Source organism: Aplidium turbinatum, chromosome 15 (assembly GCF_918807975.1).
Source record: "Aplidium turbinatum chromosome 15, kaAplTurb1.1, whole genome shotgun sequence".
NCBI classification, from domain to species: Eukaryota; Metazoa; Chordata; class Ascidiacea; order Aplousobranchia; family Polyclinidae; genus Aplidium; species Aplidium turbinatum.
Genome location: NC_137486.1, coordinates 21,094,879 through 21,112,306, shown reverse-complemented (window position 1 = coordinate 21,112,306; position 17,428 = coordinate 21,094,879). Strand labels below are relative to the sequence as shown.

The window sequence follows — 17,428 nt, the reverse complement described above, 5'->3', positions numbered from 1 at the left end:
TAGAGCAGCTGGTAGCATCAATAAAGCGAAAGACAGACATACCCATCGATGACGACACAAAAGACCAGGTCAAGTTTCTCGTCCGACGCTTTATGTCTGATGCCAACCGAATGTGCTCTACACGACGAAACAAAGCGCTTCACCGTACCTTGAGCAACCTCTCAAAAAAACGGAACATCAAGGTATGCAAGTTTGATAAGGGTAAAGGCACAGCAATACTGAACACTGAAGACTACTCCGAAAAACTGGACAAAATTGTTAATGATAACACAAAATTTATTAAAATTGAAGACAATAAAAAAGTGCACCCAATTATTTCTAAAGGAGAGGTCAATTCAATATTACATTCGAAAGTACCTAAAAGAATTTGATCAAAGTGTTGTTAAATCTCTTATTCCAACCGGTAGCTGTCCTGGAAAATTATATGGATTAATAAAAGTTCACAAGCCAGGCAAGCCTGCGAGAGCAGTCGTTTCCATGATTGGCACTCCGGAATACAAACTGGCTAAATTTTTAGACAAAATTATAAAACCGTACATACCTAATAACTACATGCTTAATTCAACTAAACAATTTATGGAAAAGTTAAAAGATTTTAAGTGTCCACCCAATAGTCGCATGGTGAGTTTTGGTGTTGTATCTCTGTTTACCAACGTGCCTCTAAAAGAAACTATTACCGGTACTATAATTGCTGACCATACTTTTAATCAAAACCAACCTAATCGACTGCCCATTGAGAAAAAATATTTCATAAAATTATTACATTTAATTAGCCACAGAAGGCATGTTCTTGTACAACAATAGTTTGTTTCAACAGATAGATGGCGTCACCATGGGTTCCCTATTGGGCCCAACACTGGCAAACTTCTTCTTGGCACACATCGAAACCAAAATATTTGAATTCTATCGTGATTTTTATCTCAAATTGTATTTACGTTATGTCGATGATATTTTTGCCATTTTTGATGATCGAATTTACACTTGAAAAATCTAATGATACTATCGCTTTTCTTGATGTTGAAATCGAAATTAAACCCAATTCTTTTGACACCTGGATTTGGCGAAAACCTACCAACACTGGCTTGCTTTTAAATTGTAACGCTCTATGCCCTTAAAAATAGAAATCTGGTTTAATTTTGTGTCTGTTGTCTCGTGCTCGTTTGGTGTGTTCTGATAATCAGTTGTTTCAGAAAGAAATCAAAAAATTGAAAAACATGTTTTATTTAAATGGATATCCTTCCCACTTTTTCAATAAAGTTTTAAACACCTTCATGGCTGATGAACCAAAGACACGCCTGAAGAAATAGATTTTAGTTAGTTCACAAGTAGGCTATAGGCCTACCCTTTTTAGGAAACGAAAGTAGGCTATAACGAAACGAAAGTATACCCTTAATTGTTTGTCAAATGCCTGTAGTTTACACCTCATGTGATCTGTTTCCACCATATAATTTATTTGTAATCATTCCTGTGTCACTCGTTCAGTTTGTGCTTTTCAGTCTGGAGTGTCGTTAGTATACAGTTACAGTTATAGTGCAAAGTCCAATTTACTTTACAATTTTCATTTTATTTATATTGCAGATAGCCTATGTAATTCCTGATGAGGACACATGTACGTGTCGAAAACGCTTAAGTTTATTTTAATTATGTTATATTTGTGTATGTAATATGTTAAACCCGCTGAAGTTACTTTGTTTTATTTCTCTATGGTTCAACAAAGCAAACTCTCTACCAAAGCTTTAACATCTAGAGTGAAAACCGACAAAATAAAACTAAAAAAATAATTTATCATCAGGTTCCTTGCACTTCCTTGCTCTCTTCGAGGGTTGAAGGCGATAAAAATAAAGCGCCAGTTTTTGCTGTTTTGAAATATATTAGGCCTAATAGGAAGTTGCAGTAAAATTCTGTCCAGTCATTAATATATTTAAATAAAATTATAGTAAATCTTCAAGCAATCAAGCAATGGTTCATTTGTCAGAAAAAGAACATAGTAGGCTACACGTTTGAAATATGCAGGTAATACGGTATACACAATGCAAAAGTTCCCATAATTACAGGGAGAGAACCAATAAACGTCCATACGGTCTACAAGTTTGTAGCGCTAGAGAGCTCTGTCGTTTCTGACGTCACACGCATACGTCACTAGATTTGTCTAGAAGGTTCTGCCTTGAGCGCATAATTGCACGTCTCGGGAATTCAATTCAGTAATCGGGAATTCAATTTCAGTAATCAACCGTTTGTAAGGCGCTATGCCGAATTCCTACCCTGGTTCATTGTTATGTAGATTTGCAGTCGTGTTGTGTTGTGTGATCGTATGTAAAACTCGCCATTCCACACTACAACCTTCTTAAAGAAGTTTAAATCATGATTCTTTTTCAATATAGAAATCAGTCTTGGTAATTCTAAATCAGTAGCCTATATCAGTTTCGTTGTTGCTACTGCTTCTATTTTTTGCCGCGGCCAGTGTGACGTTTGAATCAGTTTAGTGTTATGTTCAGAGTCTGTACATTATGATTTCTGGTGCAGCAGTTATAACGTCTGAATCAAGACTGTTAATAATGCAGAGGCGACAACATTTTTGTATCCAGTTTTTGGTGGTGGAGCTTTAACCATTCTGGTGTTTTTCTTTAATTTTTTGTGTTGCTGGATCGAAGATTAAAAATTGTAAACGATTACATTGTGAGCAAGCATTGACCGTCTGAGTTTGAGTTAGCAAACAATACAGCAGCGTAGTCGACCTCGTGTCCTATCATTCCTTGCCGACTTTGCCCAGGAATGTTGCCATCCCACTGATGGCTGTGTAGCCTATATGTGGTAATGTGGATATGCTGAAAAGCAGCACCCGCTACAAGTTAATTGCCACCCTACAGAAATGACGATTTTGCCATTAAAAAAAATGTTACAAAAAGACACAAACGTTCCAGCGCCTAAAATACGTACGGCACGAGAAAGAACATATTTAAAATAAGAAGATAACGTAAACACAAAATCTAATTCAAAAATAAGCAGAGATTAGCCTACTCAAACTTCAGACTTCTTCTTCTTCAACAAAATAATCATGTTTGATCAGCTGTTGATCAACCTCCACGTGGTGAGCCCTGGATTCGACTGATGACAACAAACCGACAAGTAGCAAATCTTACGGCCCCCAAGTGGAATCCTTGGTATTCGCAAACTGGACCCAACTACCGTATCATGGCTGCACGATGAGGCATTGCCAATCTAAGCCACTACAAGTCAAACGAGAGAAGATCAGCTGTGATCTCCCATATGAACTGCCTCCACTTTGTTCTGTCTTTTGTTTTTATTAGTGCTTCCAGCATGCTTTTTATTCCCGTAATTTTTTTGATAATATTGGTTTGTTCAAAATATTTCATTTTTGTTGTCCTTTTGTTTGTTCGCCTTGCACCATCCCAGTCAACATTGAATTTTCCAACCAGTTGCTGCTTGGTAGGCTATGTGTCCGAAATATCTCAATTTTCTGAGGTTAATCAGACTCCATTTATCATCTATTTGTTGGGAAACAAATTCATTGAATTAAGAGCAGTCCTTAGAATGCGTTGCTCAAGTGCACACCCCGAGAGTCGAACCAGCGAAGCTTCTTCGTTCACGAAGTCACGCGCTAACCAATTGAGCTATCGGGATAGATATTGTAACGAGTATAACAGTAATGATGAATTTGACAATGGAGTACAAGAACAAAACCTACAAAAGGAAAAGGTGGCAAAATTTCGTTTTGACTGGAAAAAGTTCGTTTCGAGTAACCCTAATTTTTACATTTAAAATTTTAAATGGATAAAAAAAGCTGAACAACTAGCAACACCACAGGATGAGTGCGACGTAGACAGGATTGCCAGATTGGCTTTTTTAAAGCCAAATTCCTCAAATTTGGCTGTTATTTAGAGACTTCAGATAATATGAAACCAAGGAAGTTTTCCGAAATATTTTTGAGGAAGTTTTCAGAAAACAGTTTCTAAAAATAATTATTTTTAGAGACTTATAATAATTATTTTTAGAGACTGTTGGCCTTAGAAATTATACATTTGGCCTTAAATTTGGCTTTTTTTCAATTTACTCTTCGAAATGCATAGGCTAATAATCAATATCTCTCATATATCGTAACCTTGACAGATGAAAGTGCATTTTAGCCCCAATAGCTCAGTTGGTTAGCGCGTGACTTCTGGAACAAAGAAGCTTCAAGATCAGGCGGCGCTGGTTCGACTCTCGGAGTGTGCGCCTGAGCAACGCACGGGACTGCGGCACGTTAACTATTTTGTCGGCAGGAGTGGCCGTGTGGTTAGCGCGTTGGGCTCGCAGTCGAGAGCCTGCGTGTTCGACTCCAGCCACCCGCACTTGCTGTTGTTTCTCTGGGCAAGAAACTTTACGATAATTGCCTCTACCCAGTGATCGATTTCGAGTAATGGGTAGTACCAAATTTAAGTCATAAGTAGAGTAGACAGCCGGAAACAGACATTGCAGTCGGCTGCAGCGTGGGTCAGGTGTACGTCGGAAGGCGTACACCGATGCATAGCGCTCAAGTCCGCTTTCCCGCAATGCAGGATAAAGATAATAAAACAAAACAAACTATTCCATCCATTCAGCGGCATCTAATGGATGGAGTAGTTCCCCAGCAACAAGACTTCAACAATCGGAAACTTCACTCTGTCAATCTCGGTGACCGGGCCTGCGTCAGTGATTCAAAGCCTCTAAAAGTATGCAAAACTGCCAGGATTAAGCTCTGCCGGTCCGAGGATAAAAATTCAATCAATCCATTTGGTCTTTTTTATCCTATGTTTTCCTTGGTTTGGCCTTTTTTTGTATTATTTTGGCTTTAAGACTTTTTGATAGTCCGGCAACTCTGACATAGGAAGATTGCGCTGAAAATTATGATGAGTACAGTAATTGTATTTCACCAACCTGTTTTTTAAATTGACATGCTAGCCTAGCTCCATAATATGTGTGCCCGGTGCCCCAATAGCTCATTTGGATAGGCGACTGTGCTACACAAACCTATAGAAAGCAGTTGAGTTGCCTACCCATTTCTATGTTTTATACAATATGTGCTGAAATTAGTCTTGTTGATGTCTCAAATTGCATTCAAATTTTCTCAGGGGAATCTTGTTAGGCATTGTTTAAATTTGATTGTTTCCTCTTGTGTCATGAGATTAGTTAATGCATGTAAGTATTGTTTCTAAACTTACAGCTTGAGATAAATAAGAAGTTGCATCTTCAAATGCATCATTTCATAGTGACGGTTAATTTTAACTTTGTATAGTTGCCTAGGCTTACAGTAGGCTATGTTAAGTAAAAAGTAATGGTCCAGGAGTTTCTGCGGTCCAACAGGTATCGAAACTGTCAGACTGTGTATACACAGTCCATAAGTGCCCAGACAAAGGTTGCCAGATTTAATGGTTGCAGCAGCTTCAACAATAACAAAAAAACCTTTCTAACAAAAATCATTGTTGTGTTTGTATGAAAACATTGTTTGAAACAAGGCATTGCTTAGAATGTTTGAAGCATGGTAGTCTTCAATACAGACCTCAATATTTATACATCGTGCAAGCTTTGAATATTCTACAAGGCAGATTTGTTTGCGATTAATAGCAGGCTAAATTGCAAAAGTACCGTAAGTTGCTTATCTAAGTTCTTGTTCTTGCTTATGAAGCAATAATTCAGGCAACGTATCTCAACTGCTGCAACCAGTGCACTGTATCAGTGTTGGGATCTATTAGGTCTACATGTCCTATAGGTTGGAAAATTATACAAATGTGCAATTTTAGGTTCACCATAAGCTCAGGCTTCTGAGTAGAGATGCCCAAAGTAGAATTTCGAATCCTTGAGATTCAAATCCATCCAGATTCGAATCTAAAAACCGCTTTTTTATCGGGTAATTGGATTCGGAAATAATACGGAGAAAAGAAAAAATTTTGAAAAAATACGCCTGCAAGTCTTGCAACAAAGCAGACTTCCCACTTTTGCACAATTTAGCTGCAAAATACGTGGCCATTCCAGCAACATCAGCTTCTTTGGAGCGATCGTTTTCAAGCGCTGGGCTGACTATTGAAAAACTCATAACAAGGCTGACAGGGCAGCATCCGGAGGAGATAAACGTTCTACATTGCAATTCATCACTGTTGTGAACGATTGAGAACTTGTTAAAATGATGGCTTTGCAAAGCTTCTTTTTCATGCCGCTATGTGACTTTTCTCAATAAAAAGAAAAGGTTAAAATTTACGCCGAGGATTCTAGAATAGGATTCGAAATTCTAGATCCGAAAATAAATTCTAGAATAATTCTAGAATAGGCAATTATTCTACTTTGGGCATCCCTACTTGTGAGTCACACAAATGCCAGTGAAACGTATTGTGCCTGAGGTGACCAATGCACAAATACATCCACATTTTAAAAGATGTTGCTTTACTGCTCTTGTTGAGGAGTTGTTAGATAATAATTAAACAATTGCAATTTTTCTTTTTCAGTGCTCAACAAAAAGTCCAGGTTAGTGTGAATTGATTTGTGCTACATGCGAAGGTATCAGAAGGTCTGCTCTCGAAGTAATTATAAGAAAACCGAATCAACCAATAACAAATGGCTCAACAGAGCAACCTCTACCTTGATTGAATCAATTATGCTTAGAAGAAAAATGAATAAATTTTATTTGAACAAAAGTATCAAGCTTATGTTAACTTAAAATTGTCAATTTAGGAGAAAGAATTATATAATTTATAATATCAACAAATCAGGCTTTTATTTATTTTTAAATGGTTCAAAAGGATATATACCATATTATCTGCTTAGAAAATTAACAATGCTGTATATGACTTGCATATTATCAAGTTTCAATATTAACATTTTAGGAGAATTCTAGTAAGACTTGAGTCTATGGCTGGTACTGGTCGGTCTCTTATTCACATACGAGAAAGAGTAGCGCCAAAGACTGTTCTGTTGCGATTTGACAAAGAAGGTAAAGTTTGTGTTTTCATATTTTTATTAAATTTTGTACCACCTGGTATAAGAAGCATTTATATTTCTCTTATTATCAAAGGTGCAAGCTTGGGATGGTTTGCATATTGAAAAAAGTTATGCTTCAGCACATGAAATACCTTTTACTTCAGTTTACTTGTACTTTCATTTATAGTAATATTTCAACATTACAGTTTTATCCAATGACATCAAGTATTGAAATTCTTAGGTGAAATAAAAATTTCAGTGAAGTGTTTAGTATCGTACATAGCATAGCTGAGCCTCATAAACTTTTAGATTCACAGTTGTTTTGAAAAATTTGAATGATGCTAAGTTCTACAATATCGGTATATACCTACTTTTCTATGATATAATATTAAATATAATACTGTACTATAATACAAATAACCAATTTTCTATAATACTTTCAAATTTTTTACATAATTTAGCGGACTGGGGTGTGCAAACCATGGCCTGTGGGCCTAATGTGGTCCACAGGATTAAACTTATTGGCCGACGAAAAGGTCCCGATTTTAAATAATGTGTGGCCCACTAAACGATTTCCATTTATGCCTCAAGTTTGCAACATTTAGTAAACATTATTTTTGTTTGGCCCAGCAGTGCTGCAAGGTTGCACACCCCTGTAATTGATGTATTGCTCATTGAAAAAGAAATTAGCCTATTACTGATTAATAGACTTTCTCCATTCAATACTTTTCAGTGCAAGATCACGTTCTGTTTGTCGAAACGAAGAAACTCCGATCAATCCCAGACCAGATATTCGGCAAAAAGTAATTTGTCAGTTTCATGTCCTCTCTCTCCGTTAGACTTTTACAATTGCCCTGCAAACGTGGTAGCAATTGTTTGCTTAGAAATCGTCTGCCATTACAGAGCAGTAGACACTTTTGTTTGTCCAAGTTTGCATCTTCTATGGATCAAAGCAATATTGGTCCAGTTCAGCTAACGTTGGAAGAAAAGTTAAGAGCAGAGTTCAAACCAAGCTTCCTTGAAGTGACCAACGAAAGCTACAAGCACTCCGTACCTAAAGGATCAGAAAGCCACTTTAAGGTAAAGTATCTTATACATATTAGCAGAAAATGCCCCTTGGACAATGTTTTCACTCAAACAACAACAGCAATGCAACCCTCTACGTTGAATCAATGTAAAAAACGATTGAATTGCTGCCTGGGCAGACATAACTACAGTACCACCAAGATGAATCACGTCTGTAAACGATCTACCAATGTTTTTGTTTGACAACTAAAACATCTAAAAAAACAAATGCTAACGTTTCACTTCTGTCCCGTAGCACTAGTCTTTCCTAAGTATGGGTCGCGACCCTTAACGGGATCGCAGATCGTAATTTTAGGGTCACCAAACAAATAAAAATGGCCTGGAGTAGGTAGGTTACACTGGAAACTGCCCACTAAGGGATTTCATAGAAAATTGGTTTCTCAAATGGGCTCGCATTATAAAAAAAAGCTTTGAAACGTCCTGGCATAGCACATCTAACTTGTGCGGTGATGTCCAAGTCAATACGTTTGTCAACACTCGAAGTTGACAACCACACCACGAAGAAACGGTGAGGTCAAGCAACGATTGTTAAGCTCTCCTCTTTGCGCTTGAGCAACGCGCTTCAACTCCACCCGGTGATTACTGGTGTAATGGCGGAATAGTTTGCACTTGCGCAGGCAGCATCACTTTAAGCATAAACTTTAATCTTGGTTACCTGTTGAATGTTGATTATTATTGGTGGTTTAAAACCTCTAGAAGTGCGCCAAACCGCAATAGCTCACCTTCAGTCCTGGGATAAATATTCCAACAATCCGTCAAAATATCTTGCAAAATTACGCAATCTTTGCTGTGTGTCACGTTTTTTTCTATCTCTTACACGTAAAGAGACTTTGAGAAGATTAATGTCGTAGTTTATTGGGATATCAAACGTTAAACAGTCCATTAAATGGTAGTTTGACTTGTGAGATTGTTAATGAAATTCTTGAAGGAGTTTACGAATTGCTTAGCATTTCCAACAGATGATCAAAATAAACTCCCAATAATTTCGACAGCAACTTTTACAGTAACACGACTCTGATCCACTCGTAATATCTCATCGTCTCATTTACCCTCATAAAAATACCATTCAAATTACAGGACAATTTATAGCCAGTTTATATGCTTTTAAACGCGAAATGTTTTAGAAGCAAGTTTTGCAATTAGGGTTGCGTGGCACTTGAGCAAAAGGTTACCTTAGGACAACAATAGACAATAACACCTTGCAAGAATTACACAATTAAATAGCCTTCCCAATCAAGGAAGTATAATGTTGCCTACCGTGTGGCTACGCATATTGATTGTGACATTATGTTACGTGACGTCCTCGTTTTTTTTACTTACAGTGTTTTTGTATTTTTACAATTGTAGTATGTGCTATAGAAGTCGACAAAAACAAGTAACAAAACCGTCACGATTTGTACCAAGAAGAAAATTAATTGCCAGTTTAAAGTCATGTAACAGTGAAAAACATTTGTTTGTTGCCGCTAGGTGGTGATTGTGTCCGAAGCCTTCGAAGGGAAGTCCCCTATCCAGCGTCATCGAACCGTGAACGGTCTGTTGAGTCTCGAACTGAAGGAAAACATTCACGCTCTTTCTGTTCAAGCTAAAACTCCTGCTCAGTGGGAGGAATCGGGTCACGAGATAGCCAAGACTCCATCTTGTCTTGGTGGTTCTAAGGCTGATCGCAAATAAATAACTTTCTTCGTGTAACAGTAACAATGTCTTCAAGTGGTTCTAAAAATCAGCTGCGTACTAAATCAACCTATTCTTTGATTGGCGGCTCCCGGATTGACGTGGCCTGCGCCTCTTTTGGGGACAGAAATATTGTCATCATTACCGAGTTTAAGAAGCTGGGAACGTTGGTATCGGTAACGCCTCGTCACAGCCAGCAGGGCGGCAAGCCTTCATTCAACACCACTGTCCTGATGGGAAATGACAACTTGGAACATCACGTGTTCTCGCGCGCCATTGCCGAAGTTGTCTACATGTTGTCGCAACCAACAGCCAATGATGGGGCGCCCACAGCTCTCCAAGGCAAGCCGCTTCTGTGCACCTTGGCAGTGTCGGATACATCAGCTAACCGCCTGGCTGAGATTTGCAAATTGGTTGAACAGTGTGACGTTTGGTGCAAACTTTGACACTGATTGAAGCTTATTATGAAGTAAATTTCTTTCTGTGGCTGATTAAACGATTTTGCTTCAAATGAATTATGAACATGTCAGCCAATTCCACTTTGAAGTGGTATTTGTGAAAGTTTTGAGTTTAACGTTCTCAAAGTTTGCTGTGTTTAAAAAAAAAATGTATAAACGAAATCTTGTCTGTCATTTATGTGCCAAGTAGCTTGCAGCTTGGGAACTTAACTGATCGTTGGAGGATTTTTACCAAGTGTTCTGTTGTTTACTAGGTAGGCTGGTGTAGTGCGTAGGCTACCAGGGATACCTAGAACGTCCTTGACTTCCCTGGGCTACAACTTGTAGACTGCAAGGTCACTTAATTATTTTATTTTAGATTGTTATAATTCATGGCCTGTATAATTAAAATTGGTTGACGGTGATCTTCTTCTTGCGTTTGAAGCCGCCACAGATTACGTTGTTACATCCAGGCGCAGCAGCCAATGGATTGTGTGTTTATCGGGCGTTGTGACTGTGAGGTCCACATATTTGTCCTGGGGTCGATATACAGGATAATGTGTAGATAATGATAATATGTAGATCGTAATATTTTAACTGAGTACTGACGCTATTTTGCATCCAACTGGTGCAAAAAAGCGTCAGTCAAAAGTCTCCATAATTAGTGATTTTCAGCCAACTGTCGCAGTTCTTCCAGGCTGTGCTTGGTAAGAGATCGAACCCTTCGCATGAATGCTTCTGGTACTCTCTTGATATCATTTGCCTTGGAACAGTTTTAATAATAGGAGAGTTTCATTATCAACTGAGTTTATTGGGTGTTGTCCCAACCAGAGAAGTTGATGTTTGTTGAAGCAGGGGAGTTTCTCCTACAGCACAATGTAACAATAATTGTGAATATGTTCACTCCATGAAAGTAAAGGGCCGTTAAAATATCGTGGCCTAATATGTCAGAAATAAAAACAAACTGAACTGAACCTTAATTGCTGTGCATTGCGCAAAGCTCACTGCTTGCAGTTTGAGCACTTTTGGCAAGGCTGGCAGTAGTACCATTGTTGGAGCTTAGGTTCCACAAATGGGAAAATATCACAATCATGGAGGTATCTACATGGCCATACCATACTGCACTGAGGAGGCCGAAATGGTGTGCGCTGTCTGCAGTTAATCTTGAAAAATGTATTTCAATGACAACTCACCTTTTAGCGGTACCTTGCGAATGGACTTGTGAAGGCTACGGGCAACATTTCAATAACAAGCAGATATTTCACTGACCGGGTTGACCAACCAAAGCTTTTTCAAGTAGGCAATAGCATTAAGCTTCTACAGAGCCTTAATCAAAAAAAAAAGTTTACACGATCAAGTCAATAAAGTGCAAATGAGCAACTACAAAAAGCTGTTAAGGGCTGACCATAATAGCGTCCGCAGTCAAGAGGAGATTGCATATTACGGGTTTTTCTAAGGCATAGTAGGGAGATTTTCACTTGAGTGGAGGGTGGTCATTTTTTTTGCAATTTTTTGAATTCAGCAAGGTCGGCTTGACAAAAACTACGTTTTAGAAGTTTAGACAGATTGGTGTGAAGCCGATGACGGCACATGAAAGTGTATCCAGCCACCTTCTGTAAGGGAAACATCACCAGATTAAAACTGGGCTAGGGCGACCTACCAGCCTACGTATATTAACACATGCTAATCTGTAGCTTGACAACTGAATTTTCGCTTCAGTTCAAGATCAATTTTACGGTTATGATTGTAAGCCGTAAGCTACTGCAAAAGGTTGCACGGCCGCATGGTTCGACACAGCTCAAGAGCATGTAGCCCACCCTATAGGCCTACCTACATACTTGGCAAGACACTTGAAGGCAAACCGTCGATTGCAGCATGACGCCATTCGACTATTGCCCTTGATTTTTCTCGTAGGCTAATTATGTACATTAAGCCACGCTACCTCCAGAGAAAAATGCCTACTCCTCTGTTTAGGGCTACGGCCTGCGGAACTGCAAAAAGTCTTGTCAGCAATGTGGGTTTTAGCTTCCCATCATGTAGTAGGCTATTTGCGAAGCTAACCAGAAAGGTGGCAATAGAAAGCATAGCCTAATTACCCAGCTAAAATTTAAGCTCCCCAATACCGGTAGCCACATTCTTCATCCAAGAACTTAAGTTATTCTGTAATGTATATTTTGTCATAAAACAGTTTCTACAAATAGCCTACCGGTAGCTTACGAAAAAACTATGTTTTTATTGTTAAAACTTTTTTCCATACCGTTTCGAGCTGAATGTGAGAGTTTTCGATGTGTTTTCGTCTGGGACTATTGCAACGAAAACAACAGGCATGATGATGATGAACAACAGTGATGGTCGGAAATAAAAACAAACTGAACATGACAAACAAAACAAATTCGTGGAAAACAGGAAGGAAGAACAAAACGTTGAAACAGACCTTGCGTGTTTTGTCAGTGCAAGTTATAATTTTGTATGGACTGAGTTTTTATCACTGAAAAAGTATAGGCTACCTTTCTGTATCCTGCTGGGTTTGTGATTTTGATCAGCGGAGGAAGGGGCCGTGTTAAAACGATGCAGGCCTATTAGCCTATATTTCGTAAGACCCACCTTTCTACAGACTGAGCAGAGCTTATCAAATGTCAGAGCATATGAACAGATGAAACAATATTCGCCAAAAACATCTCTAGCCTACAATGTTTTCTCTTCCCTTTCTTCCCGTTTTATTTTTGTCCGTTTGGTAGCGCAGTTCTTGTTGTTTTTTTCTTTGTATTGGTCTTGTCTGGTTTCTTGGTGGCTGTGGTGCAAGTCGTGCAAGTAGGTGAGTGATGTTGTTTTTCTTTGTCCGACCAGATGTCTTTATTATTTGTTGTTTCAGCGTGTTTCAACTTGTCGAGTAAAAACTACGACATAAGGTAGTGGAAGCAAAACTCAACGAATGTTTGAAAACCAGATTCGGTTGCTAAATCTATGTTTAGGCCAGGGCGCCAGGCTGCTAAAGGTTGGGTTCCGGTACCTACTGAATATGAATTACGGGACTGCTTTATTGCAGAATGCAGATTGGGCAAGTATGAGTTAAGGAGACTCATATTCTGTATACTGGGGTGAATGGTTTTGTTAGTGAGTGGCAGTGGAATATCAGGACTACTAGGTATCAGTCTTCACTGATTTTTCTTGCTATGTAGACAGCAGGAAGTCGACTGCAAATTTGCATTTTACTTAAGGCTGTGACTGTGTTTACACTACATAGTGTAGTAATAGCCTCAATAGTGTTGCCAAATCAGGAATTCTGCCCAAATTTGAGAAAAGTTTAAAGCTGTTGAAAACAAAAACTTGTATTTTGGAAATTTTTTTTAGTCCTGGGCAAAGATCAAAACCCTAATCTTATTCCTAGCTCTAACCCTTACCTTAACCATTCCTAACTTTAATCCTAACTCTGGCAACACCTGATTGTAACCATGGCATTAAGTGTGGAAAAATAGCCACTTCCTTTACGGTACATAATTGGGATGCAACCTAGTTCGTACCCTGAACAGTTCGGACCCTCAGTTCGTACCCTAAAAAGATCGAAAGAAAAAATTAAAAAAAGCGGAAGTCGCTGATCGCAGTTTCCGCAAACATTTTAAAATTTTCCCCCTGAAAAGATCGAGAGAAAGATAGCACAAAGCCGAAGTCGCTGATCGCAGTTTCCGCTAACCTTAACCATAGGCTAATCTATGCTCTAACCCTAACCCTCGCTGATCGCAGTTTCCGCAAACATTTTCCGTAGATTCCGCTAGATTCCGTAGATTCGTAGATATGTTGACTTTGGAATAACATTTGACAGTTACTCTCTTCACTTGCAATCAAAACTTGTCAATGACATTTGCAGCAAGTAACCAACAATTGTTAGAACAAACAGTCAAACATCTTTGATATTTTCCTGACTCAAAACATGATCTTCATTTACGAATCACAATTATAATGGGAATTTTTTTTAATAAAAAACGTTTACATATATTTTTTTTTAACTTTAAAATTTTTTTTTCAATCTATAAAGGGGGGTCTAATGTGCTAGGGCTAGTTCCCACCTTCCCTTTATGACTAAATACCCAGTCATCTTTGACAGTCTTGGTGTTTAAAGCCTAATTACAATGTACACAAATTCATCAAAAATATGGTAACGGACAGACACAATATCAAACTTCCATAAATGTAGTGATTAAAATTGGAGGAAAGATAATTGTATAGGGTTGATATGTGCTACCAAATGTGAGATAGTCAATATATGTTAGAAGTTAAAAAAACATATAGTTGTTTGTAAAAAAACTTTTTTGAGGTTTTTTGGTAACGGACAGACATGTGTGGCTTACCAAACTTGCATACCTATTTTCTAAACTATGTATCAAACACACAGCTAATTTTTTTTATACTGTTTCATATATACATGACTTCTCTAGATACATTGAAATTAGACGAATAGAATAAAACAAAAGCCATTTACACCCTCCACCATTCTAAGTGAAATTTTAATGAAAATTTGCTTGTAAGCAGGTGGAGATTTCAGAAATTAAGAAAAAGTTTGTCTGTAATGATAAAAACAAAGTGAGGTTAAATATTTGCTGTAGAGACATTACCCTAACACTTGAAGCTACTCAGACTTAACTGCGTTACAATTTTATTTTTTCTTCCTCTGTCACAAAATTTTGAAATATGCCCAAATACAATTTAAAGCTGTTGAACTTTCATTATTGAATTGAAAACAAAACAATGTTGCATTTGGTTGTTTCTTTTTTGTTCTAATGTTTTTTGTGATTAGTGTTAAGAATGATTTTTCCATTACAGCAACCAATGCATAAACTTTCTTGGTTTGTTGCTTAATAACTTTGTTAGTAACAAATTTTTCGTAGTTGATATATATCGGTTGAAATAGATCGGTATTGGCCTAAAAATTTCATAAATATCGGTATCGGTCAAACTTTAGATAGGAATCACATATATTTAGTACTGTAGCCTATAACAGGTGTGCATTTTTGTGTCTAACAGAACTGTGGCAGATCCAAAGAGAAGTAATCGCCCTCTCCTCCCTAAAACACAGAAAAGTAAATATATTCACGGTGTATTTGTAAAGTCGGATTTATGTCGACCTACACATCATTGTTTTTTGTTAAAATCATCCCTCCCCAACACCACTTCCTGGATCTGCCCTAAAATCTGAGAAAAAATGTGCCAGTATTTTGTACTAAAACACATTGCTCACCCAACCAGTCAACAGATAAATTAATCTATTCCACTGTTAATAGAAGTATGAAGTGAAATGTGCCTTGTGTATCTACAATGCTGTAAGGCAACCTGGGACGGTTATTTTAAATTTCTCTGAAAGGCTACGTGATCCTACTATAGCCTACAAGACAAGGCAAAAGTTCTTTAAAAAATAGGTTATTGAAATTCTTCTGTAGCCATGAAAAAAAGGATTGGATACTTAATTTTAAATCAAATCTTGCGACTCTAACTTCTACAGAAATTTGCTTTTTAGTTGGATGGATTTAATCAAATCAGCTACAAAGTTTGACTTTTAAAAAGGAAAAAATTTAATGTTGAAGCACAACACATGCAAAAGCAGACAAAAACAAGATAAAGATTGCCAACTTTTTCTTGGGGCTTGCCCCCTGTTAGTCTTTTTGTTATTTTGTAACCACAACATTTGCATTGTTCAATCAATTTGATTAAAATTTTTACGTTAGGCCTACTGAAAATCTGGTGCCCTTCCAACTTCGCTTCTAGATCCACTACCGGTACTGCAATGTTGCAAACATACAAGGCAAAAATAAAGTGAATATAGATTATACTGTAACCTACTACTACAGGCAAGCATGATTGACAAAACGTTCTGTTATGTACAGTAACTTGTATATATTCCAAATGCTACATGATAGTGTGCAATAAGGCAGTTTTGCAAAAATTTGATATCAAAATTACAAAGAAATGGAGAAAAACGGATTTCATATTCACGCTCAATGCCCTGTAAATATCCAGAAACAACTTTTTGCTTTATTAAATTTTTTTGTGTTGTGCAGTGTTGTCAGCAGGGCTGCGATTTTTTCTTTCTTGTCGAACGACCAAAAATTCTACGCTTGTTTGTCGAATAGTAATATGACGTCACAAGAGTCAGATTATAAGCGTTTGGCCGCGAGTTACCGCACAAGTTGTGTGGTATCAGAATCACTTACTTTAAGTTTTTAATCGCACGCTGGTTGAGTGATTCCATCTATGACGGCAAAAACATTGCCGTCGCCAAATCAACACACCTTGGATTGCTGCGACAATTGCCGTATGCTTTAATGTTTAATCAAACAAAATTTTATGCGCTTCTTCATCGCGTGTCGCACGGCGGTAGCCCAGAGCATCACGCAAGCTATTTTATGCGCTGACAATGCTCTTGTGAACTGTAAAAAGTTTGCAACCTAATAAATACCGGCTTATTGTTACGCAAAAGTTATTCTTTCATCGAATGCTTATTGTTTACCGGTGTCGTTGCGAATATAAATCATCGTGAAAAAAGATACAGTTAAAAAGTGGAATTTACCTGCTATAGATTATATCAAACAGGAGGAAGTTAGTGTGGTATTTTGCAAAATTTGTAAAGAATTTTATGACAGAAACAAATCGGAATTAGAAAAGCTACGGGGTCAAGTTAAAAAAGTAGTACAAAATTGGATAAACGATTCTTCGGCAGAAAAGAAAAATAATGCTTCTGATCATAATTTATGGCATTGCGCGTGCATGAACGGGCAGTTTTGCGTCTTCAAGTATTTCAGTGACGATGCGACAGCTTCATCCTCCCATACAGCGTCTTATGATTCCGATTCTGACAGCTAGTTCTTTATCAAACAGACTCGTGTTTGCTCGCAGTATCTCAATTGTGCCGAAATTATGTTAGTGTAAACGTAAATCGAGGCAATCATCCCGCAGTGAGATATTAATTTGTTACCGGTACCTGGTTGAACAACTAACGTTATTTTATGATAATTCAAAGTCGCTAGATGTCGAATTAATGTAAAACAAACGTAAATTTCTTCTTGGGCATTGTTACGCAGGCAGCAAAATTCGTTATTTTTGCATTGACTTCACGTCTGTAGACGTTGAATCAATGTAAAAATGATGATTTTTGCTGTCTGGGTACGCAATGTAACCCGCCAGGAAATTTAAATAGATTTGTGCTGACTCGAACGTTCAATCAACCCAAAATTAACTTACTTTTCCCCCTGAGTTATTTGACGTGATTTAACGTAACAGCGTGCGTATCGCTACTT

At 37.8% G+C, this 17,428-nt stretch overlaps 3 protein-coding genes across 3 annotated transcripts; all 3 read left to right on the top strand.

Annotated features, from left to right (window-relative positions):
* The first annotated feature begins 5,112 nt into the window (after positions 1-5,112).
* LOC145784250 (large ribosomal subunit protein bL33m-like) lies at positions 5,113-7,820 on the top strand. Its single transcript, XM_082596036.1, has 4 exons — positions 5,113-5,175; positions 6,477-6,495; positions 6,855-6,961; positions 7,682-7,820. Exons 1-4 carry the CDS (start codon positions 5,157-5,159, stop codon positions 7,753-7,755), a joined length of 219 nt encoding a protein of 72 aa, XP_082452162.1. The 5' UTR covers positions 5,113-5,156; the 3' UTR covers positions 7,756-7,820.
* On the top strand, positions 7,758-9,705 carry LOC145784247 (DNA-binding transcriptional regulator BolA-like). The gene is made up of 2 exons (XM_082596033.1): positions 7,758-8,028; positions 9,502-9,705. Exons 1-2 carry the CDS (start codon positions 7,768-7,770, stop codon positions 9,703-9,705), a joined length of 465 nt encoding a protein of 154 aa, XP_082452159.1. The 5' UTR covers positions 7,758-7,767.
* A 26-nt stretch (positions 9,706-9,731) lies between these two features.
* LOC145784248 (proteasome assembly chaperone 3-like) lies at positions 9,732-10,567 on the top strand. Its single transcript, XM_082596034.1, has one exon. The coding sequence runs from the start codon at positions 9,732-9,734 to the stop codon at positions 10,149-10,151; it is 420 nt and encodes a 139-aa protein (XP_082452160.1). The 3' UTR covers positions 10,152-10,567.
* Positions 10,568-17,428: the final 6,861 nt, after the last annotated feature.

Bases quoted from the DNA above. Each gene is read 5' to 3' on its own strand.
- LOC145784250 (XM_082596036.1), top strand. The intron at 6,962-7,681 runs GTAAAGTTTGTG...AATACTTTTCAG, and splicing joins GTTGCGATTTGACAAAGAAG to TGCAAGATCACGTTCTGTTT.
- LOC145784247 (XM_082596033.1), top strand. From the start codon at position 7,768: ATGTCCTCTCTCTCCGTTAGACTTTTACAATTGCCCTGCAAACGTGGT. The intron at 8,029-9,501 runs GTAAAGTATCTT...TGTTGCCGCTAG, and splicing joins GATCAGAAAGCCACTTTAAG to GTGGTGATTGTGTCCGAAGC.
- LOC145784248 (XM_082596034.1), top strand. From the start codon at position 9,732: ATGTCTTCAAGTGGTTCTAAAAATCAGCTGCGTACTAAATCAACCTAT.